Source organism: Anticarsia gemmatalis, chromosome Z, assembly GCF_050436995.1.
Source record: "Anticarsia gemmatalis isolate Benzon Research Colony breed Stoneville strain chromosome Z, ilAntGemm2 primary, whole genome shotgun sequence".
Lineage (NCBI taxonomy): Eukaryota > Metazoa > Arthropoda > Insecta > Lepidoptera > Erebidae > Anticarsia > Anticarsia gemmatalis.
In genome coordinates this window covers 9,808,118-9,834,710 of record NC_134776.1, presented here as the reverse complement: position 1 = coordinate 9,834,710, position 26,593 = coordinate 9,808,118, and the positions used below count along the sequence as shown (strand labels likewise).

At 34.8% G+C, this 26,593-nt stretch overlaps 1 protein-coding gene across 4 annotated transcripts in view; it reads left to right on the top strand.

Annotated features, from left to right (window-relative positions):
- Positions 1-1,547: 1,547 nt before the first annotated feature.
- LOC142986611 (LIM/homeobox protein Lhx2-like) overlaps positions 1,548-26,593 on the top strand; it is a 35,618-nt gene continuing 10,572 nt past the window's right edge. The window contains exons 1-5 of one of the 4 annotated variants that reach the window (XM_076135143.1): positions 1,548-1,625; positions 15,132-15,367; positions 15,821-15,955; positions 18,993-19,229; positions 21,195-21,346. In XM_076135143.1, coding sequence (XP_075991258.1) covers positions 15,285-15,367; positions 15,821-15,955; positions 18,993-19,229; positions 21,195-21,346 — 607 coding nt within the window. In that variant the 5' untranslated portion in view covers positions 1,548-1,625; positions 15,132-15,284. The other 3 variants (XM_076135146.1, XM_076135147.1, XM_076135144.1) reach the window with 3 other exon arrangements.

The window sequence follows — 26,593 nt, the reverse complement described above, 5'->3', positions numbered from 1 at the left end:
TAGTCGAATGTAGATAATACTCTCATATTGTTATTATGCAGTAATACGCTACTTTTACGTCGGCATTCTTACGATGTACATAATATGTAGGTAGGTACTATACCTACACAATGACTTATAGCTCCGGCTTACCTTTTATAAAAAATGACCCTTCGCCACTGCTAAATACCTAGATACCTACAGTCTTAAATCACCTTGTTAGGTGAGGCTTATTCAAGAGATCATTTAAATAAGCAATAGATAATAATATTCCAATACACAATATCTAGACTACACGATCAGGAAAAAATTAAAACACTCACATTCTGTAAATTACATTGGTACACTGTGCGATGTTATAGAGGGCGCTGCATAAATATAGGTTGCTAAATGTGTATCTAGGTTACAGACTTCTAAACTTCCTAGCTCTAAAACTTATTTCCCTATCTGAGCCTCGAACTCGGTGCCTCGAACATCGAAGGCAAAGAAATCAAAGTGGCGCAAGAACTTTAACTTCTAACTTCCTAAGCATATCTACATAAAATACCTATACATGCTTCAGAAGCCGTATCCGACTAGGCACTTGCAAGAGCATCAACTTTGAACTTTACTTGAACAGTAAATACTAACAAAATATTTTTGTGATAATATAATCAAAATCTTGAATATAAAATATTCCAAATAGTAGTTTCATTACCGAATTCACTTTCCACTGAAAACAAAAACTTTAAAGTGAGATATGAATGCATAAATCAGTAATTTAATTGTACAAACCAATGTTTGTACAGTTAATTAGTGATAGCACTACTGTAGCGTTATCATAATAGACAGAATATTTAATGACCTTGACGGTGTGTAAGCGGGTAATCAACACTGTTTCCACCAACATTTTAGATCAATTATTCAATACAAGTACTTTGGAATATTTAACACCAAATAGAGCTCTGAACGTAAGCAGGTAGGCACATACCTACATCTAGACTTGTTAACAAATAAATAAGTCTTTTACAACTCGTTTTCCTAAAATGGCAAATAAATTTATCCCTACTTAGAATCTATATGAGGTTTGAATAAATAAAATATTTTCAACGCTAGACAGAAAATCTCTAACAATAAATAAACATTTTCCATTCGAAAGAAGAGTAAAATTCCTCGCCGCACGGCAGCACTTCTTCAAATAATCGATCCTCCGCCGCAAACCAAGGCTGTATTTACAGTAACTTGTGTAACGCTTTATTCAATAACTTGCTAAAACTTTTTATGCACAGTTTTTTAAAATAGCTATTATTTCTCCTTTCACAAGATTCCAATTTCTTTGATAGCTTAAAATAACTTACGACAGTCCGCGAGCGCCGGCATCGTCGAATATCGAACAGGAATACCGAACAATCTTTACGCTATCCCTCTCGCACGAACGTCTAAGCGTTAAGATAGAACAAGAGAGTAATAGTGAATAAAAATTCGGAAATCGAACCGCATTCGGGCCGTGCAGCATTGCCATTGGTGGAGCGGGGCGTGGCTAGTGAGCACTGCGCCCCTCAGATGTCTGCCGCCCGACAGTCGTGCGTTCCGTTTCGAACAGTTGAATGCTTTCGCGTTGGCCTGACCGTTGCGTGCGACGTTGCCGTTTCGCCGCGAAACAGGAGGTAAATTTGAAATTGTATAGACGTATGATGTGGTATGTTCAAGTGGACTGTCCTTTTTTTAATTTTATAGCAACGTTTCAGTTAAAGATTGCTTAGTTTGCTTATAGAAAGTAATAAACTTTACTTTTAGCTCTCATCTGTCAAAATAAAGTTTGAGAAGTTTAACTGTGAGTCGATGTTGTTCTTGATGATCTATGACCGAAGTAAACTAGTTTACGTGGCCGGGGGTGGAAAAGATGCTGTAGACGAGTTCTTGGAGGGAGGACGTAGTATGTTCAGAAGTAAATATAACTTTTAAAATTTAGTTGATTAAATTCAAAATAGATATGGCAAACATTTCATGATAAAAAAATATTTTGTCGGCACTATGTGAGATGCTGCATCAAAAATTAAAAAAAATTGTATTTCATTACTATATAGACTAGATTTCGAACTATCCAAGAAGAGATACCTAATTAGGAATGTAGATCTTATTAGACAGCAGGGATTTTTGGGGGTGTGTAGTTGGTGGTCTCTAACTTGAGGTTATTTGCAGCTTGTGACAATAGACAGGCAGATTAGGAAATATTTAAAAGAACTTTTTAAGAAATTACAGATTTTTACATTTTAATGATAAATCAAGCATCAACATTACGAAAGTTTATATGAAACATGCATTTTTACCAAAGATAAAAATAATAAGACTCAGCGGTTTCGAGGTGAAAAATACTATATTGTTTGATATTTACTATTGTTTTTATAAGTTAGCTTCTGGATGATTTGAAAATATTGCAGTTTTATCCTAACGTTAATCTTCTAGCTTTTACGACAGGCAGTTGAGTTAAATTACACATCTGATTTAATGTTCAATTTATGATATAGTAAGTAAAAGTAGATTTTATAGCAGTAAAAATATTAATGTTGGTGTAAGATTTATAGACCTTTTTAATGCCTGAAGGTACATATTTAATTTAGTTGTGTAACTTTCTAACACCTTCATCAATCATGGTCACCCCACAATGAAGGTAATTTTCTATACTTTTTCTCACTAGAAATGCATGTATTGGTTTTTTATAGATAATTATACGTAGTTTACTGTCGGGTTATTAATAATTTTAAGATTTAATAATGTAGACAATTTGTATTTTACAGTAATTAGTAGATATTGTAAAATCATTTTATTTTTTATGAAAATAATAAATGTTGCAATTAGTTATACGTATCTTCAGAAAGCTTTGTTCGAGGTGTAATTATGTGATTTTGGACACGATTTCCATTAATTATCTGCAAATAAAATATTATTATAATATATTAAAAGTTACAATTATTGTTCGCTTCCCTGTGCTAGCAAAGTGAAACGTTGTTTTAACCGAACTGAACTTATAGTTGTTACGTTAATGACTATAATAAATAAATCTTCAACAATAACATTAAAGACATATTATTTATTAATAGACTACTGAACTTTTTAGTGTTGAATGATTATCATTATTAATTACAAGAAAATATTATTTATTGGACATTAATTATCGAATTGTTAGACCATGGCAGTCGTAACTACATGAATTGTTATTATTTTATAGTTTTACTGAAAAAAATTCTGCAGTAACAAGTACCCCCTTTAATTAAATATTGTGTTTTTTTAAAACGAGACGTCGTCTTTTATTTACGATGGTAAATGACTGCCTGTACACGTTTAACCTATCCAGTTTTATATGTACTTAGTTCACAATAAGTATTAGTTAAACCGAGTTTTATTTTATGTAATGCAAACAATAAATAACCTCATATTATATGAATGATAGAGTAATAAAAATATTACAATAATAATATGATTATATCTTCTTAATACTGTATTTTTTTAATATCGTGTGCACTCGTTTAATAAAACCATTTTATGGATATAGCCTTATCAGTAGTAGCGTAAAAAAATCATACAGAGCACATGTTGAGACAATATCTCATAAAAATAACGGGCAAATAGCTCTTGCAGTTCAAGTCGTAGTACTTTAATCTGTCGAACATAGATTCAGAATGTTGTTAATCAATGGCACGTATGAAGTACACGTGTCGCGTTCCTAACGTTAATTAACTGATCTCAAGGCGCTCCAAGCAAAGCGTACACGTTCCTCGGTCCATGCATCCTACTCATTCTACTTATAAAACAAATGCCAAAGTTCAGGATCTAATATATCTTTTTTACTTCTAATATTACATTTTGATGAAATGTAATATATAAAAAACGGCATATAATGCAGTTTAGTAGAGAGCCTTGTATGCAAGGTTGGCTGGCGGAGTTTTCGAATAAGAAATTTAGGACGCCAGTGACCCGCAGGCTTATACGGCTAACGGTGGCCTGTTTGATACAGATTCTTTTTTTCAGTCGTACCAAGAGCTTATAGACATATATAGATAATCCAGATAGATACTACATGCCAACGCTTTTTGCTGAGTTGTTAGACTATAAGTCTAACCCAAGGATTATTTTCTTTTGCGGACTAAGTCACGATTAAAAGCTAGTGAATAAGGTGATTTGTTAAGATTCGATGTAGCATTTTTCGATAAACGAATTTAGGTATGTAGTATGTTTTATATAAACTGTTTTTTGGATGGTTTATAGAATTTTCAGGATCCGAAATAAATTTGATATTTTATATTAGTTAATTTAGTGTCAACTGCCTTATAACAAAAAAGCTAGTAAATAATGGGTTCATTATTTGTTATTATCTTTAAATCGCCTCAATACAATGTATTTTTAAAAATACAATTTTCATGCCCACCTTCATACTGGAATAAAATAGACGACTTGTAATGTGAATGTAATTATTATTTGCTCATATAGACCAACAACATTCATAACTACCTATACATGTATATACAAATAATTCGTAATTTAATTAAGTACGTACGATGTACACAAAGCTTCAGATTCTTTCGTAAAACTTTTCCTTATACTTTCCGTTCAAGAAACATCGTAAACAAATGGGGCAGACGTAGAAAAGTAATTAAAAAGAAATCGAGTAGGAAGTTAAGCTGTATTGATTTTATTCCAAGTTCACTCCTTGTCGTTACAGAGAGAACGAAGATATAAAACGTACATTTTTAAATAGTAATAACGGCTATTTTTAAATTTACTACGATACTACTAGTAGTGTACAAGGTGACTCCGATTGCGTGGGCTTCGTTTACAAACATTCGTTCGAACACTACCTCAGTCTCCAGTACGATATGTTACATGAATGACACTCGCTCTCTAATGATCACATTTGTCTAGTCTTTTAAGAGAACCGATAAATGTTTGATCGAGATCTGACATGTCGGTCCGGTACAGTCATAGTCAGATACGTGTACACTGTCATACTTTTAATCTTACTTTTTTATATGAAGATGTCGATTAAATTATTGCTATTGGTCAACAATGCACAGTTATTGTAGAGCTCAATTCCAAAGTTAATTTACAATAGTAATTTCACTATATTCATTGATTAAGAGACTAGACTAGACAGACTGTAAGCACTTTTTTATTTAAAACTATTAAGTACATAGAAATTTGCGTTACCTAATGAATCTTGAATGTACTTAATTTACGCATTAGCGGTAGTTGTAAACGGAGAGACGATTCTTCAAAATTAGTATAGGATTAATACTCTCATTCCTTTGAATTACGATTTTCTGAAAGAAGCCGCTCTTTTGAAATTCTTAGTCATATACAGTCCTATCCGGTTAGACTAGTTGTGGACCCCAGCTAAGCCGGGAATAATGCACAAAGAACAATGACACACGCATTATTATAATAGCAAACACAGATAATTCTGAATAACATGAGAGTATCCCTTTTTTGCCGATCCATACACACTCGTTAAATTTATACCGGTTCCAGACAATTAATTGGTTAAACTTTACAAATAAAATCTTTCAGTGCAATGGTGAAAACAATTTTCTATAAAAATCATACGCCATTTCGTAGAACATCCCCTCGTTAAAAATATTTTACATTTCATTCTTATTTTTATAGCAGCACAATACAAAATGAAAATGCTAGTTAGGTATTCATTTCTCCCAATCGGTTCCGATTAATTTTGTTTTAATATGTATCGAAACGGGTTATGTTTTATCAAAAAGCTATAATTTTAAAAACGTTTGCAATTTAACGTTTTGATAAATATTATAATAACTATTATGTTCCGAGGATTTAGGTATGCAACAAAATGTATGACTATTTTTGCAATATGGATATGAAATTAATATCCAACAAACTCTGATATTATTTTATTTGAAACTCATGTTATTAACGTATGAACGCTTAATTGACGGCTCGAAAGCTCTATAAAATCTCGTGCACTTTTCGTTAACTGTGGCTTTATAAAACATTGCGTGGTAGTTCGCTCTCACCGTCACTAAATAAATATCACAGCATGTAGAAATGTTAAATCTGTATCTCAGCATTATGTTTGACCAAACTAGATCAATTGTAATATGTACATAATATTTCTGTAAACATTTCGAAAGCTTCTTATTAAGCCTCGTCTCTATAACCAATTTATGTACCTCCAAGGTCTGAGCATCAATTAGAATGTTAAGACCCTTTACCGACAGCTTTTTTTCCAGTCTGTTGTACGGTTTTCTCTCGTTTCCCGCTAAAGTCTGCTTCAGGCATAGTACATTAAAGCATCTAGTTTGCAAATTGAACGCAATGCCTCCCTAGAGATGGCAACAAATGCCCCCTGTATTTGTCGGGGGAGTGTCGGGGTGGACGCCCAAACTAAGGGCGGTTTTCACCCTCATTCGCGCAAAACGCACTCCACTTGCAGAACGTCTTTACCCTTCATTGAAAGCTCTGATTTTATCTAGTTAAACACGAACTCAAAATATCGTTGCTCGCAATAGCACGACGCGACGCGACGTCGGTGAAAAGTGGAAATCATTTTGACTGTAGTCGGTGTTGTTTTGTCGAATCGTATGAAATCGTCGGAATAAAGCAAAACAGTCGTACGTAAACGGGACTTGTTTTTTATTACATTGGACTGAGTGTTTTCGTGCGGATATGGTTAGAGTGATAGGTTTTTAATCAGTGTATTCCTAATTGTTTGACCGGTCAGGGGAGTATTTATTTTGGGGAATATATTAGAAGTATTGACTTATAAGATACTATTATAGATGATTACATTCTGTGAAGTTTAATATCGGTGGTTTGTTCTTGGAATTCAGTGTTTTTGTTTGTTAACCACGTAAGTACCTATTTTGGCTAAGGGGTAAAAATCTTTGTCGCCAAAGATTTGTGACAAAATTTACGTTGAATAGAACATTAATGTTGACAATGATGGATATTGTTGACTTATTTCTCTATTATTTAAAGACGATTAATGGTCATGTACGATGAGACCTCAAGTGCCTACTCGTGTTATTTTGTGAAAAATAAGTTATGTAGCCTCAAAGCGGATATAAACTATTGAACGTTGCGTTTACATGTAAAATTCAGTAACAAATATTGATAGCACAAAAAGGGGCTCCAATTTACTATGTGTATACGCGCTCTGTGTGCGTCAGTATTTCCTGGTATTTCACGTGAAATTTGTGAGTACGCTGTACTGTAGCACACAGTGTGGTTCATTCGTGGCATGTATTGTGGAGGTATTTGTCGGAGAGCGAGGAGAGCTCGGCCAGCCTCACAAAACCGCAGGCTCGGTAAGGCTTGCGTAGCGTGCGCATTCCCCTCACAATCTACTTGAACAAACAACAAGCTTCTAATTTCACACTGTCAGTAGCCACAAATCGCCGAGAGCTACTTGATTGTAGTAATGTATTGTTGAATGATTCGAATGAGCCCGTTGTTAGCAATCAATATTGAACGTAAACCCATCGTTGTTGAAACATCGGTGTTCTGTTTAATATGAAACCCGAATTTCATGTAGAGAACCTAGTAAATTTGATTTGTATTACGGATAAAATAGGTTTTATAGGAACTCGTTAGATTAACGTTATCGTTTTTAAAACTAACATAATGTTTATCGTTACCCACACTTAAGAAGTACTCCGGGCATGTTTGACAATTAAGTAATGTTAAAAAACACTTGTAGGTTGATAGATAAGAAAATTATAGACAGATAAGACAAGAATAGGAACCAATCACTAAGGTCTTTTGCTACTTCCATATTTACGCATTTCACCTCTTTTAAGGGCCTCCTCGGGAGGATCATAGTTAGAAACCAAAATAGGGAAAAAAAAAAGTATGACTGAATGAAGGGTGTGACTATGTGTGCTTTAGCATTATTCTAGGTTCAGCAAGCGGTTTTTTTTTTTTAATAAAACTTTTTTCTAGGTTTCAATTCAGTTTAAAAACTCAATGTTCGATTATTTCTTTAACGCTTGTTTCATTGATTTTGTGTAAGAAGTGACTGATACGTCCACACCAACTTTGATGTAAAATAGAAGTAGGATTTACTTATAACGTAGCATGTAAATACGTTAAAACTTAATAAAGCATTTTATTGTAATAAGTCGAGTGACAGGATAATAACGGACGATTTCATTGGACAGAATGCATTGTCTAATAATATTATTGTTGTATTAATCATACTCTAAATAACACTCGATTGGTTACCTCAATTTATCTCTTATTTATTTAAGAAGAAGGTAAATTCTAAATTATTTGGATTGGCTCGTCGAAACACATATTACAACGTTTACCTTTATAATATTTGTTGTTGAATAATTAATTTTATTTCATCGTTTTCCTCCACAGTGGAAGGAAATAAATTTGACAAACCAAAAATATTGCTATATTAATTGAGGAGTTAATTCGTACATAGCTCACAGTACAAACTTCAAAGGGGCTACGTATTTACATAAACGGTTTCCTAGAAACTTGCTAATTAATGAACACTTTCTAGTTGAAACCCTAGTCAATTACTACAGGGATATTCTTATCCCACAGGAGCCATGCATTTGCCCGTAAATGAATCTCTTGCGCTAATTATAATTAATAATTATGAGCGCACACTAACATCTGTACGACCATAGCATATAGAAAATATGTGTCTTATGTTCCTAGCCAGAAACATTTGTACTGATTTGCACAGACTAAGTTCAAATTCGTTTTATTTGTCACCTTAAAAAGGGAATGTTAGTCAATGTTGAGTACCTACTAGCTTCTGCCCAAGGCTTCTACGCGGAAATATTTTTCTAAAAACTATTTATTCCTCCTGATATAGTTAACTAAGTGCCAAATTGCATTTCAAATCTTTCAGTAGCTGTAGCGTTAAACCATATATCTATATATCTATAGTAATAATAAGGAATTTTACATCATAACTTGGTAACGACCAAAAATAATATTGCTTTGATAACGAACAAGTATCGGGGAATTTTTAAACAATTAAATCCTTGCAGCAACAATAAAAACAGCGTGAGATAAACGCTAGTGTGTCAACGGCAATATAACAGTATTACAAACTAATAAACAAACGCAAGTTTATAGGCGCCGCAAACGAGCGGTTTAATGGCCGCCAGTTAGGCTCGATAACAGTTTTAAAACTAAGCTCCTGACGTAAACCTAATTTGATTTGAACTGTACTAAAAACCAGATACCTAGTTTTTATACATTTTACGATCTCACAAATGTACCTATTACGTTGGTAATTACTTCTAATTCAATTTCAGAGCTTAGAGTCGTAATTTGGTTTAGGTGGCTTTATTTTTCTTAATTAAATATTTTTTATTGCAAACTGCCGGTTTACGTGCATTTTTTACGTACCATAATCACAACATTTAAAAACTTATTAAAATAATCTAATCTAATGATTTCAATTAGTCCTTACGTATTTTTTACTTTATTTTAATGAGATTAGCGCTGCGAATATAGTCAGGATATATTAAATAAAGCTGTATTAAAATTAAATAATAAGTTATTTCGAGTTGTTTTCTTCACGAAAAGATATGATTGTTAATTCTAGTATTCGATGTTGATTAGTTCTTGACTCTTGTTTACTAACACTATATCGAGTTCCACAAGAAAACAATGCCAGGGACATACCAGACGTTTCCCTGAAAACGACACGAACACAGAATCATGAAACTTTTAATTAGTAATAATAATTAATCGTAACTTTTCTGTTATTGTTTTGCCGATAAAGTTAGATTATTTTTACGATTTCACTTATAACGGCAGTGATTATTATTTTTAATGTTTCCTGGTGTAAATTGTTTGTTTTCAAATCCTAATAAGTATTTTTTTATCGTACAGATAACAAAATATATTAATTTTGGAGCTTAACAGGATAGAAATTGGTTAAGTTTTGTACCGACCATGCCCGTCCCGATATACCATTAAGTCATGTCTGTACAAGTATAACAAAACCGTGCGAGTCTACTTCATTGCACGCACCGGTCTAGTGCATCACAGGTGCTAAGTAGGTACAAATACACACCTGCACGGATAAACCCCTCCGATATACCGGATCATGTATTGCTTACGACAGACTAGTCTCCGTACCATAACACCAAAATATTATGAAATTCTTTGTGTATGTCTGCGCCTCCGCTATGACCTTTCGTTAGTAAACAGATATTCGATGCTTTTGTACGTAAAAAGAGGAAAGAAGCGGTCTCAATAATATTAACGTCAATTAAGCTGACCAATTGCAGGTTTTATTGCCGGCAAAAATAAACGCGAGCACCCACTAATTGTTAGTTTGTTTGCGAGTATTGATAACACCGGCACTGCTTCGTTTTATGATTGCGGCTAAATGCCTATTGTTTTGGTTAAGCGACGCGTGTACGGTTCGGAAGTGAGTGGGTGACATGGAAATTTATTTGAAATAGAGGTTTTTGGTTTATTATGAAAAACCACTCGTAGTTAAATAGCAATAGTGATAAATTTTTAGTGTTTGTTGTTTATATCAGTGTTTGTTTTCGATATAGTTTTAATTAGTAGTACTAAAATTAATGTTTTTAACGAAATATACAAAAAAAGCAAAGATTTGTTATGTGATTTGTGCAACATTTTTCGGTTAGTTACAAGCAGTCGCTAAGCTTTTTCAGACCTTCCTTTGTTATTGTTGCCATAATCGTGTGTTAACGTATATTTGATCCAATATCATGGGGTATTCGACAAACGCTATAGTTTTTGGAGCGTACGAATGTGGCTCAAGGTCGGAACCTTGCTAATTGGCACCCTCCGTTGCCTTAGGATACCAGTGCCCTTGACCAATTATGTCACGACTGTGCCTCAGTTGTTTAGTTAACACTAGTGTGACTGGGCACCACAAAACTACAGTCACAGGTTCGAAAACAAGTTGTCAATTGATGTTCACATCTCGGGTTGGTTTATATTTCGATATCTTTCTGTGGCAGTCTAGAGTTGTTCTCTAACTACGGGTAATCAGTTACACACGCTTATTCAGGGGAAAAGGGTGTCAATATAACCGAAAAAGAAAATTTTATAGTAAAATGTTTCTGACACGGTCTGTAAGACTTGTAGATTATAATAAAACTGTAGTGCGGTGATAGGGTCGTATATTCAATTAACTTCCAGTTGGTGTTCTCATATAAATTATTATGACGGGTAGCAGAACACTAATACACTTGCAATTATATTATAATAACACGGTACAGTTACACATATTATCTTAAATCAATTAACACACAGTTTTACACTTTTTCCTTCAAAACTTACATGCCTGATATTCATCGGGGTTCAGCTAGGTACACTTACCAACAAAAATATTGACCTATGCATTTTTAACGAGTTATAATCCTTTTAAAAATACAAATAACGGTTAGTAAATATACAGGATCGTGTCTATTTGTGGTTCACTCAAATGTTTGCAGCAATATTGCACCACACCTACTGTTGTGTTGACATAAACGAATTGATTTGATATAAAATCCGTTAGTAGTAAACGTTTTACTAAGAATATCAGTTGTTTTTTCCAAAAATATTTTGGCATGTCCACTACGGGTATATTCTTTCATTCTAATTTACTGTAAATAATGTGAGGAAGGTCGAAGGATTACAGCCGGATCGATAAAGTCCTTGAAAGGATCAAGTGCTCGCTACAAATTGTGTGTTTATAGAGACTTATACTTAGCCTCTTGTAATCTATAGCGAGCTCCAAGGAAAGATGACGTCATATTGAACTAAGACTTGCTAACTATGGAAACTTAACCTCCCCTTTTTCACCAACTTAGGTCAAACATACAAAGATTTTCGCAAAAGTTTTCAAACCGCAAAAGCTCTAGCTAATATTTTGAAACTATTAGATGCATACAGGGGTATAGGTATAATTTTATCTCTTTCATATTCGCTCTCAGATTCGTATACAGTGGAATCATGTCTTCATTGAAAACACAAAGAGAAGACCTGTAACTACATAGTGCTGTATGATAAATACACAATCTACAATTTGTAATATTCAGTACGTAGATACGAACCAGTTAGTAAACTTTAACATTCAACTAAAACATAGGGGGACATAACATAAATTTAGTTCCCGACATGTATTTACAATTGTAACAAAGTTAGTGTGAGCCGTGGATTTCAGCTAGGAACTTATATAAATGATTAAATACGCGTTTACAGTGCGGCGACGTACGAGTCTCGTTTGTATAATTACACGTCGAAGCTTAGTTTCACAGTAGCTTTGAATAGAGTTTCCAACTCAGATGTGAGATAGGATATCCACGTATTGTATGAAACTTTATTAGTAACTCAATGCAACGGCATATTGTACTCAAAATGTATGCTCCGACTACGTTAAAGCCGCAATACTAAATTCACACGATATTTGAATGTTTCTGAATCAGAAATTCTGATGCTGGCTGAACTTTTTACCTTGAAAACATTATGAATAATCGTTAGTTATAATTGCATGTACATATTGTCGCGTATTCTTCAGAAAACGTATATGGTTAACGACAAATTTTAAACCAGTGTGCACTGTAGTGCATTAGAAAAAAGTGATAGAGAAACAGTTGAAATACCATCACAATCAATTAGCAATAACTTAACCTAAATAATAATGTAGTTACCACAGTCATAGCTTTAAAATAAAGACATGCAAATAGTTGTCGGACACTTGTGTTAACAACTGTACTTGCGCAAGCGGCGGTGGGCGGGGCGGAGCACGAGCTTCCATGCGCACACGCACTGGTATCGCTTTAATAACTATAATTCATTTTATTTTTTGTACGACTTATATCATCAGGCCTCGTATTGTATGACGAAAGATAAAAAATAAGGACACAGTTGCTTTCAGTATCAATTTATTGATATTCTTACGGTTAGAGTATTACAACAATTACTTGAGTGTAATTAAAAAGCCATTCTGCAAAGGCAGTTTACAAAAGGACATTATAAAAAAACAATAAAAACGCTTCTTCCTACTCTGAGTAAAACAGGTATTATGAGAAAAATTACTATACAAACTACTATATATTTTTTGACAAAAATCGCAAGTTCACAGCGACCAAAACTTTACCTATTGTTTAAACAAGTTTGTTCCCAATAGTACCATAAGTAAATAAAACAAAACAAATGCATATATTCAAAATTATGCGACGACAGTCGGACTCGAATCACGAATGAAAATAAAACGACATTAAGCCATTGTCTGTGGCAGGGATCCATAGACGCTATTGTATGTTGTTTCTGATTTGTGCAGCCCAATAATGATATGGAAAAGAGTATATATTTAAATACAGAAGCGGTCTCCATACATATGTATTGTGTAGTCTTTGGTATGTTCATAGTACCCTAAGAAGTTCGCTCGTATGCGGTAGTTTGAAATATTTTTTTGTAACCTACAACTTTTCCCCTATCTTCAAAGTAGACTTTATCAAATTTTAAAAACTCCTAGAAAACTTTCAGTTGCTCTGGCGTACTCGAGATATTTCCCGACACCGTTCAGGTAAAAGTGAATGCAACGTAAATGTGCAAATTATTTTTAAACTCTCGATCTCATTTCACTTCCTCTTAGTTTGATTGGTAAAATGACAGTTTCTTCACGCATTCTGCGTACTCTATTTCGTGAAAAAAGTAAAACCTTTGTAGTCCTCAACTTGAAAGATTTACAATAATAAATTAATGTCTGGTGTTAGTGATTGACCTTGCATAATATTATCATTTGTCTATAACTCTGTAACCTTACTAAACAGATAGATATTTTATCTTTACGATAAAATATATATATTTTACATTTCAGCGCCATATCCCCAAGCTATAAGATCGGTATTCGTAAGTAACATTTCTGTTACATCCTCCTGGTAAATCTTTAATGACGAGGTCTGCCTCGTAGTAAAATTTGCGGAACAGTGAGTCAAACCATCGTAAACTTTGATTAAAAATGCAAATGTCCTTATGCCGCTCTCTTTTAGTTATCCATGTTAAAAGGAACATTTAAACCATACATAAGGACAAAAAAGTATCGTAAGGTATCAATATTTTGTATTAAATGACGAGTAAAATTTAAAGCCATAATATCGTGTTTTAGAGGCAGACTTCCGTAGACAACAACAACATAATACTATGAAACACCCACGTATGTCTCGGAGGTTTGGAAGCGGCGAATATTTTCCACATTTTCATAGTGTTTAGTTTACTCCCGTCAGTCGCGCCGTGTGCCTCTGTCGCTTACGGAAAGCTTGAGAAAAATCTTGCACCCTATTATGATTAACTGTGAGACCTGAAACGAGAGGTATGTTGAACTTCTCAGAAAAATATGAAGCTAGCTAAAGTAATATTACGTGCACGTGTCGGTATAGCTCATTCAAAAAGTGCTGTGTTGTGAATAGAAAAAAAGGGATATATGTAGGTGGGTGTAATAGTTTAATATTAAAATATTTAACAAGTGCGACATCTATACTATATATTAATATAATAAAGCTGAAGAGTTTGTTTGTTTGTTTGTTTGTTTGAACGCGCTATTCTCAGGAACTACTGGTCCGATTTGAAAAATTCTTTCAGTGTTAGATAGCCCATTTATCGAGGTACTAGGAGCGGAGTAGCATCGAAAAATGTTACAAAAACGGGGAAATTTTGACCCATTCTCTTAGGTGACGCAAGCGAAGCACCGCGGGTCAGCTAGTACTCGATAAAGAGACATACTGTTTAAAAAACTAGTTTGATTCCATTATAACTATAATTAGTAAAATATGTGTGTATTACAGAGGTTCACCTGGTCATATCAGATACGTAGCGTAATCATGTTTATCGGAATCCTAGAAGCTTGATTGCGTTTGTCCCACCGCTTGAACTCTCTTAATGAGTTAATCGGTCAGTAATCAGATTGCAATCAAATGACCAAGTATTATAATCAGAAATCAAGAAAACCTTTATTGTTCTTGTATTAAGAATTATTACAATAGTTGGCTAAGCAACGTAAAATTACAGGATCTGTATTTTTTTACCTTGTAAAAATTGCGTCGATTTTTTCTTTGTATAAGTACATATGTGATGATTCTTTCTGTATCCTTGCGTAACATGCGGAACAAAGGCCGAAACTCGTATTAACCAAATTGTTTTTATTGCAGATCTCGAGGAATCCCGTTCGGACTCCATAGTGTGATAAAAACTAGCCTGTTATGGACGGACCCGCAGTCACAGCAATAAAATGGTTTGAAGAAAAATAAGCCTTGTGTGTTGCGAGAGGTTTCAGTACCGTCAGCAGAACGGCTTCACCAAACATGTTGAAGGAAAGAGAGAGCTCGGAGGGTTCCCCCGCCATACCCGACGAGTGCGCGGGGTGCGGGGGGAGGATACAAGACAGGTGAGGTTTTGCTAAAACGCATTTTGTTTGTCCTTGGCTTCGACAGTTTGGATGAATTTTATGCTCTAACACAATAACACAACCGACTGACATTGCATATGTCTATTATGGACTGCCTTATCTCTTGTGATAGTCGTTATGTATCAGAATTGTGGTAGTACTTTTCTTCTTTGTACACTGCCGATAACTGGAAAGTGCTTCGACATGAAATTTGGGTTTTTTCCCAAAATACTGTTTAACCTAAGCGATAAACCCAACATGTCTAGTTAGACTTGAAATAAATTAAAATAAATGCAAGCTGTGACTTTAGATCTTAAATCCAACTTATTCTCTCCATTAATCTCCTTTCTGCGTACTGCCCACATTCGTTGCATAGGGATCACAATCTTTCAAAAATAAGTAGACAAAATTAGACTTAGTAAATGAACATTACAACTATACTCTTGTATCCAGGTACTACCTCCTGGCGGTGGATAGACAATGGCACGGCTCCTGCCTGCGCTGCTGCGAGTGTCGCCTGCCTCTGGACACGGAGCTCACCTGCTTCTCCCGGGACGGGAACATCTACTGCAAGGAGGACTATTACAGGTAAGAACGGCAAATGTAACGGAACTATGGGGAAAATATGTTTTTTTTGTTTCTTAAGTGTTTATAGCACGGTGTCAAGCAAGCAAGTGTTCGTATAGCCACAGTTGTTTGGCGGTGATACTAGACGGTGGTGTCACTTTATTGGACGCGTCCTAAAAGTATTCGTTAAGTACTCTTATCGAAAATTCGTTCGGATTACCTATATTTATTCCCATATTAATCAAAGGTAGTCTTATTCTTTGTTGCTTAATTAAAATTGAAATCATTGTATTTTTGCTTATAATTTTTTTTCTTAGTATAATGTCGAAAAACGCCAACGTCCGATCGAAGCTACCTAATAATAAAATAGCAAAATTCTCGAAAATAAATTCAAATATAATATATTTCTAGAATAATATCGTCTTTTCTACCTACTCGTGTTATAATTATCGGACACAATTTTCCAAGAAAATGTTATCTTTAAGAAATATGAAATATGATTCGGAATTTCCCCAATTCTTCTTTTCTTCGGTTTATGAGGACTTTCTTCCGAAAGTTGCTGAAAGTATTTTTACCTTGTTAGCGTTTTACGTTTCGTCAATAATTGGCTCGATGTGCACTGCGATGTGAATTGTTGCTGGCGTCCGCAAATGCTGTGCGATAGCTGTGGGTATTATGTTTTCTCGTTTTAAGTGTATTTTTCAGCGTTTGAATAACTTAGGATTAAATATTTGAAGACATTAATATGTATAGTGGCAGTTAAACTAAACCTAACATCCTTATAAACCTTATATTAGTAAGTGCTTAACTCCGTAATCATGGTTTAGACTTACTAGAACTCCTTGTACACCGGACGTCATACCACTATGTCGTCTACACAATTGTCATTAAAATGAACTCTATTATACCGAAACCTTTTGAGTATTTGTTGAAGTACATGTTACAGGAATCAATACATAACAAACATACGTAGGTAGTAGAGCGTCATTACAGTATGGACAGCAATTAGAGCAGCAGGCGGGTGTCAGTCTGAACCACGTGTGCGTTCACACGGACTGTCTTCAACGTGTTTATATTGCATGAAGGTTTACCTCAACAGGCTGCTTTGAGAGTTAACAACTCAATAAATTGGATACACAGATTTATGTTTAGTATAGTTTACATTTGTCTTCAAACGTCCAGCAAATATATAGGATATTCAATTGAAAAATATTAAATATCTTTAGGCATCTTATGCTCCTTGCTCATATCTTAGTAGTTGTTTTGCCACTTTTGAAAACGTACATACTTTTATCTAAAATAATCTACAGTATTCTATTATCCTGCATAAATGCTGAATCCGCAATTCCGCCTGGAATTCTGTCACGATCAACCACATCAACTCAAATTTTAACTATCTCTACAAGTCCTGGATGCACTTCTGATTCCAGCGTCTAGTTACACTAGCAACTTTCAATATAGATACATACTAAATTTCTAGTTCGACTCTCGTCAAAGTTTCAAACAGAATTGATCTCCCCCTCACTGTTCTGAGCTCAGAATCGTATTACGTACGTTCAAACAATATGTATTGGTATCTAGAGACTTGAGAGCCAAATCCCAATTATGTTCCAGGCGTATGGAATAATTCTAACTCCAATAGAACTATTGGAGAGTCAATTTGATCCACTAATTGTTAGCTTCCTTGTTAAGTTGAGCTTAGAATAATCTGAATTTGAGTGAGGCAAACTATTATACTACATAAGTGGATTCAAATATGTACATATGGTTTCATGAAGGTTTAACTTACTGTGAGTTGTTCCGCACAACACATTATCTCCCTTTCATCAACCATTAATTTATAATTACCTTCTCATGTCACGTCATCTATTGCGTGGACGCACTGTCGTTGTTATTAAATTTGCAATAACAACAATGAAAATGTAATAATTTTATTCACTTTCCTACCTTGATTCTTGCAGAACTATAAGGAAGCTATTTGTTTTTATGTCCATCAGAAAGTGTCTACAAAATTTTTATATCGCTTCTTCGTATCCGGCTTTATTCTTTCAAAGTACATTGCTTTTATTAGCGCTTCTTCGCTGAAACAAGCAATTAATTACACTGTTTATTGAATCATTCAAATATTACAATGGACTGCTCTCTTCAGAGAAGATGCCCATTGTTATATTAAATAAACTAATTGGTTTGGTGCAAGGTAATAGATAAAGTGCAAGTTATTTAAGAGGTATTATTGCAGTAGTTAGTACGATCAAAACGATCGTTTTGATCGTACTAACTACTGCAATAATGGGGACTGCAACAAGGGAGAAAATATAGTCTGTAAAATATGTTCCAATAGTTATCAGATGAAATGCCGATTTGCAGAGTAAGTAAGTAGACTTTCAGTGGATTGTGTTTCTCCACTCACCTGTGTACCTAGTCACGTATAACTAACGAGATTTTACAGGTGAGCTGGTACTATACGCCCCCAAGCTCCTGACCCTTGCATTTTCCGTCATCCTTTTGACACCTTCGCCAGCTGTCAAAACATCAAACCTGTGGCATTATTCACCCTACCTACCCTCTTAATACTGGACATATGCTATAATTGTTAGTTCATGGGGGAGCGTCAATATGATAACCATTGATTGATTATCCACGGGTTGTCGTGGCTGTCTTATTACTGACATGTTGTTAATGTCAAGTTGTGAACCCGATAATTTCGGATTGGCTTATTATGTAGTTATGTGTGTAATTTTGTGATTATAGATTAGGTCTTACATTGTCGCCTGGAGAGTAAAATGATACAATTTAAAATATATTTTAGACATATTGAAAAATAGTCCTTTGAACATTATCAAATCAGTAATTGATAATGTTCAAAGTATTGGGATAAATTTATCTTCAAATAAGGAATTTAATCTCGAAGATTTCAAGACTGTGTCCGGACTGGGATCCCGGGTTTATGTGCCCTACTCAAACCATGTGATGTTAATCGTTACGAATCTACTTTGGGGTTTACACCATAATACGGTCTGTTAAGACCATCAAAGCAACGAATGTTCTCTTGTTACAGACTGTTCTGCGTGAAGCGTTGCGCGCGCTGCGGGAACGGCATCACTGCCAATGAGCTGGTCATGAGGGCGCGGGACCTGGTGTACCACCTCACCTGCTTCACGTGTGCTGCTTGCGGCTCCCAACTGTCCAAGGGAGACGTGTTCGGCATGCGTGACGGGCTCGTCTACTGCAGGCCCCACTACGACTCCGCGTGTCTTGATGACTACTGCGATGATGAAATGACTAACGTTTATCGGTAAGTAGCTTTTTATTCCAGACTCAAAAGTTATTAAGACAACTGGAATGTTAATATTTATAGTAAATGCATTAAAAATCTGATGATAGAAATAATTATTGTGATCATAATTATCAAAGAAAAATTCTATGGAAATAAACAAACAAGTCATAGTTTGCTACCTCACTTTTATTGTAGTTTTCGGAGAACATAAACACCATGCACGCTAATATTTTATTCAATATTAAAGCTATCTAGTATAGCTTTAACTCTCTACTAGAGCTTAGTAATGGGTCCGAACCATAAAGGTATTTCGGTAGTGGTTTAGTAAATTAAGTTTTCCATTAAGTTTTCCTTACAAAACGATGTGGGGTATTTCCTCTTGTAACGTGAAACGTGATTGCCTTGGTATGAAGAAGATTCTTTTCATTTGCTGTTTCAATACTTCTGGGTTATTATTAAACTTGTCTGTGATCCCCGGCCACTGGCGCAGAGACGTCAGCCACTGAACGATTTCGGTATCTAGCTGTGATTATTTTCCGACCTAATCTGAAATATGAATTAGGTGTTACGTAGTATTTATAATTTAAATAAAATAAAGTCATCCCTTGTATCAATGGGGACATGCAGAGCTGAAAACTTCTATTGCTTTTTTCTAAAAGGCTTGGTCTTTCGATCTAAATACTCAACAATAGACAATAGGGTATTTCTACAAAACTATGCTACGTATGTTGGGTATTGTTTCCTTTTTGGGCTAGCCCGTCTTATTACGACGGCGAATTAAAGTTAGCGAGTTTACAGGTCCAATACCTGCGCGGTAAACAAGTATGTACGATAATAAGGTTATCGGATCGATACAAAACCCCATGTTAATAGAAATATTTGTTGATTTTCCTTCCTTCCTCATTCAACGTTAAGATTCAACTAATACTTAAGTAAACATTTTTACATTGTTCTTAATTATTTAGTGGAATAATAAAAATGAGTTCTACCACAGAAGTATTACGTGAAACCGTCCCTTCGATTAATGTTATTTGGAGTTTAAGAACAATATCTAAGGTGATTGCAAATTCATTCATTCTAAATGAATGATAAACTAATAAAAATATCAACTTAAATATGTAATTAATTTAAAGAGTAAGTACATATTTTCATAGCATAACTTTTTTTCTATTATAATCTTGAGTCCTAAATTCCTACATAACAATAATATGTAACACTGAATATTGATAAGAAACTAAACCGAAAATATTCTTAAATAAAACAATATTAAATTGTAAAGTCTGTCGTCATTTCTTAGAACGCTATCTAACAAACGTTTCTCTTCAAGTCTCTTGATTTCCGAGAAACGAATACTTTACTCACAGTAGATTGAGTAATCACAGCACTTTGAGCTACTTTGTACAAGACATTTATTTATTCTCTATTCAACTACTGTTGTAGAAGTGGTTACTATTCTTGCGTAATAATAGTTCTAGTAAAACTGTTACAGACAATGAATGGAGCTTTTTGCTACTGTCTGTTGTCTAGCAGTTTGTTCATTCATAAACACTTCTGAATGCAAATAAGTTATGCTACAAAGTTTGTATGTTTCTACCGACATCTTGTTAACAACATGCAATGCTCGGTAGGTCTCTTTTCGGGATGGTTTGGCATCGCCTTTTAAAGATGACAATCTTTTAAATTTCCGTAGTATGCAAAACATTTAAAAATCCAAAACGTCGAATCCATAAACAAAATATCTCCCAGTTTCAAACAAAGAGATATATAACAATAAACACGGTTCGTGAGTTATGTCATCATTAGATCAATGTAACCCTTCAAAGCGAGCTCCCGAATATTCGCCAATTAACCCTAACTCGCTGCTATAGGCGGAACGAATTCGCGACATAAATTCTTAAAGGCGTATCTGAGAAAAATCAATCAAAATTCCGCCTCATAGACATAAATATTTCGTTGTAAATTAATTGGCAGTTTTGTATCCAGGTGTCAAGATTTACACAGCGAGGGTGACTCTCCGTCGCAGTATTACAACGGAGGACCCAGCCAGAAGGGACGGCCGCGGAAGAGGAAGATCACCCAGGGCTCACCTGATGACATGCAGTCACAGTCCATGAGGATGGCTAGCACAGCTCTAGGTGAGTTCAACTTTACGTCAAACCTTTCAGCCCAGCGAACTGTGTCTAATGCGAATTATTTTTTCGTGTAATATTTTTTTACTGTTAATTTAATTATATCGACTTACAAAGTTTTAAAAAGAACGTTTCAGCTCCCCTTTGAACTCAGTGCGGGCGTTACTTTTAAGAAAAAATAAGTACTTATGTACAATCTCGCGGAGACGCAGACGTTTCGGCCCCAGACGCTATACATATTTCATAGAATTTGCTCGCTCAAAATTTTAGCAGAAACCTCAGCAGGGAAATCCGAGCGCCTACCCCGATGTCCCAGATGTCAATTCATCCCGTGCCGTAATCACGACTAATGAATAGAAGACGCACTGTCAAAACTGTCTCCGTCCTTTTCTATCGCGTTGTTTACCCGTAAGTTAGAGGGAGAGGTGTGTGTTTACGGGAGTTGGGTCGTCAGTCAGGGTCGGTTTGGATTATTCTTTATAACGTCGAAATGCGAGGCACTCATTGAGGTGAATTCAGGTTCTGTTGACTTGTCGACCCGATTAATAATGGCGTTAGGCTGAATGGGGCAAGGGACAAGCATAGTTATTTTAAAATAATGTGACTAGATCCTCTCCACCGCAAGGAAAATATTCAAAAATAATCTATATTACGCATATGTAATGTAAACAGTAGGGGTTGTACAATATACAGGTCACGTCATCCTAGCCCAAAGTCCAAGAAAGTTTTGTGGGCCTCTTTAAAATGATTATAGTTCGTAACTCAATACACAGTGAGTTGATATTTGATAGCGATACAGTGATATTTGATACACTGCTAAACACGCATAATGAGGCACATAATGCTCCAATAACCAGGAGAGGGTTGCCCTGACGAGGGAGGGAATATGGAAATAACAAACTTTGAACGCAACAAATAAGTGGTAAGAAGTCGATATGAACGTAGTCAACGTAGAGTTTGAAAACTAACTTCCGTAGCATTCAATAATGCGATGTATTAAAAGTAAACTACTCGTTTACCTACTTTTACACATCTCGTCTGAAGTTTGTTTAATCTACTTTTATGCATAAGTAAAGTAAGTAGGGTAAACTAAAAATCACGTAATAATATTATATTTTTTAAACTAACTTACACTATCCTTTTTAAAACTACGCTCTAGTTTTAAAAACTTCTAAAACAATGTCACTGTTATTTTGACATAGGATTGGACTAAAAAAAATAGTGTAAAGCGCGAGCCGCACACCGTCCTCTTCACCGCATACACACTTCATGTCAATCGACGATGACTTTTTTGTTTTCGTTTGAACGCGCAATCCGCATAAAAAAATATTTTTTATCTACGAGTATTTTTGTTCCGTGCGGTTTTATAGAATAGGATGACTATTTCAAGTTTCAACTTTAATGGAAAAGGCTTTCATGTTTTTACTAATTGCTAGTTTTTCTGCGAAAATCTGTTTGATAACAATACTTAGGCAGCCACCTAGATGTTGGTTTAGTTGGTACAAGTAATTAGTTAAAACAGAATAACTACGCGTTCGATTCCCGAGGTAGATTCGCGATAGATTCGGCCTCAGTTTACAAATCATAATCGAGCCAGAATTTTATAAACACAAACAATGCTGAAAACGTAACTTAAAAAGCACTTTGAACTAATTTAACTATCAAATCTGCTAAAAAATCAAAGCGGATTTACGTTGTGGAAATGCTCTCGTCTCTTCTGCAAATCCTAACGATTTTAAATTGAGAGCATGTCTTAATGAAGTCACATACACTTTTTACTATGTCGCGGTACTTTCCCGCCGAAATGCCCGCCATGTTGGCACAACAGCGCTACTCGAGTGGCGCGCGTGACGGCTATAATGAGAACTACGAGGGTCCTTTAGTTAGAGACGTGCCTTATCGATCATCGAAGAATCGATTGTGAATATCGCGATGCAAGCGGTTTGTATGCAAAATAGTGGGATAAAATTAGCTGTATACATCGTATTGGTTTTTAGAAGGCAAAATCCTAAAAGTTGAAAACCAATGGATGGGGAATATTGTAGTTTTTACCAACTGTACACCACAACCACAGACTTTGATAGTTTTTGATATGCGGTATTGATAGGCGGTACGATTTAAGTTGTCTAAAAACTGCAAGTCCTATATCAAGCTGAAGTCCACTTAATTTTTACATTTAAATTACTCTAACCAGTCATGTATTACGTCCAGAACTATGATTAGAAAGATGCATTCTATTTGAGCATAGAATTAACATAAGTTAGTTCCTAAAATACCAAATGTGCGCTAATACCAAAACTAGAGCATTAATTTTACGGACTGCCGACAAAAATCTACGAATTAACCTCATTTAGTAAAAAAAAAGCAGATGCTTAACATTTGCCACCAACGAATAGCAGCAATAAAATGTTTTTAATTAACAAAATTTGGTCAAAAAAACGATAGCCAACTTTTAGAATGACATATTGATTTTTATCTATGCCCTTACTAAGTTAATTTTGTACTCCAATAGCGCCAATTAAAATTATAATCGTATTTATCACTTTGTATTTAAAGTCTACATTTGTTCTGGCAATCCATTTGAAACACCTTATTTAACCGTGTATTCCATGACCAAGGAGCAAATAGCGCCTTTTTGTTCTTTTGATAATAATAGTTCAAAGGATGTGTTGTAAACTAGGTTGACTTGAGGTGTGAAGTTCATATTATGTAGATAGTTTTACTAACAAATTCATAAAATAAAAAGCATTTAAATACCTAAATATTGCTTTTTATCAAAGTTGTCTGTTTGCTGCTTAAAAAGCCATAAAAATGTCAAAAGTATTTCACCTCACATTATTCTTCATTAGATGCAACTACTTCAATGTGCAACTCAACTAACAAGTGTTACAAAGAAATAAATTGTAACCGTTATTAATTACTTCATACAGCTCACAAAAAACTGAACAGATAGCCTTCTATCAATATTATAAGAACAATTTATTCTTCCTAATTAAAATCTAATAGCACAAAAAATATAATAAACGGACTCCCCATCGGATTAAAACAATTAACCATAAACAATACTTTAAACAATTCTGACCACAAACAAAAAATTCGTTAACATGACGCCATCACCTGTCTTCAAATTTTGAGTCGGTCAAGCGCACGGGCAGCAGCATCGAACAGTTGTTTTTGAAGAGGACGAATATATTTCATAAATTATGAGTTATATTGTTTTCGATTATGATAAATAATAGATATTATGGAAGTGTAAACAATATTTATTTTTAATATTTCTTGCGTTGTGTACGAAAGGTGCTACTTTTATAAACAGCCGTGCAGCTACGTCGTATGCAGGAAATAGAAAGATATATACAGAGAAGGGTTACAAGTGGATTTTAATCAAGTTTATCATTTTGTGATTTTTTAATTGATTGCAACTTGTTTAAGGGTTAAAGAAAACATACAAATATATAAACTTAATAGGCTTGATGGCAATCTTTACATCTTAGGTACAGTATTAGCATTCAGGAAATAATGTGAACTTTTACGTCAGCAATTATTATTGAGTGAGATAATAAAAGCAGTAACTGAAGTAAATTCTTCACGGTGAAAAATTGCTGAACTAAAGAGTAGTGGAGTCACTTGTACACAGTAATTCCTTAAGCGGATTCGCCAGAGGTGTCATTGGCGGTATCTTCAGGTTCTCCCTCGATCTGTAGTATACGTAATATTGTGTGGGAGGGGCAGAGTGTCAGAGTGGTCAGGATGTATGATTGAAGAAGAATTAGTGCTAAATGAGGGAGATAAATGGATAAGTAAGAGAGGGCGGAAAACAAGAAAACTACCGGATGTATACGGAAAAGACGAGTGTGGAAAGGGAATAAAAAAACAGAAAATATATTAAGTTCTTGGACCAATTCTGAACTGACTAATTCTGTAGGACCCTTTTATCATATCTGACTACCAGTAAAGTGGTATCTGTGCCAGCAATTTTAACGGGTCTTTGCTGCTTGAGTGATAAGTTCATCATTAATTTGGAATATTTTGCGTCGGTTGGGCTATTCCTCTCAAATAACTCGAAGTTGTTAATCGAGATTTGAAGAATTTTAATTTCGTTGTTAATTATGTCTTTCGTTATTCTTCTAAACACGGAATCGTAAGTGATTCTTGCTATTTCGAGTATGTGTAATTGTGTATAGTACTTCTATCGAGAAGGCAGGCTCGAAGGTGTCGGAACCGATTTGATGACGACAAATATATTACTACCTACCTGTATAGCAGCTTTCGCCTCAGATCACTATACGTTTACAAGGTCCCGAATTTTATTGGATTAAGGCCTTAAGTTAAAAGTGTCAGCGATTCACAACAAAACCTTAAATAAAGTATAAGTAAAGTATTTATTTCATTTCGTAATGTTGACTAACCATCCATAAAAAATATTTTGCAAATAGAACTCGGTATTCATTTCTGATAGAGTATGGCACAAGATTTTTTTTTTTTCATAAATGAAATGGAATGCATTTTGATTGTAATAACTGTATGGAGAAGCATTAGGTACATTTTTGATCAAAATAATCCAGAAGAGCCTCGACGTGTTGACTCGCCTTTCTCTAAGAAGTTCGACAGTCTAGTCTCGATATGGGTCAAGCAGAGTTATAGAAGTACATTCAGGGAAGTACAGAAGTTTTGTGTGTACGGCTTGAAGCGGTGACCATTCCTCGATATCGATCTAATATTGGTAGAGTTAACTTATGTAAAAGGCGAAGTTCGCCTCCAACTAGATGGTCAGATGACATCTTGAAATGTGTTGGATTGCAATGGATGAGACAAGCGCAGGATCGGAAAAATGGCGACCTACACTTAACAGTGGAAAGGAATGGGCTGAATAGACATAAAGATACAAAGATAGACTATACTAACTCATGAGCTAAATTTCGATAGCATTGATTCTAAATTAGGACAGACTAACCCTGGCTGTTATTGTGGCAGCTGTTTTGGGAGCGCCATGTAATATTAATTGAGTGGTTCAGATATATCGTCAACGCTAGCTCGACATTGGCAATGAGATACACTAATAATACAGGTTGTGGTGATTATTTTTATGCTCATCCTTTTCACATGGAGCTTAGACTGGTATCAAAGAAACGTTATTTAATATTTAAAAAAAATCAGTAAACTAACTTAAGTAGTTTTGGCAGAAACGCGAAATGTCATTTCCTAACGCTGCTTCTTAGCCTTAACGACATTTCATTCTTACAACAATAAAAA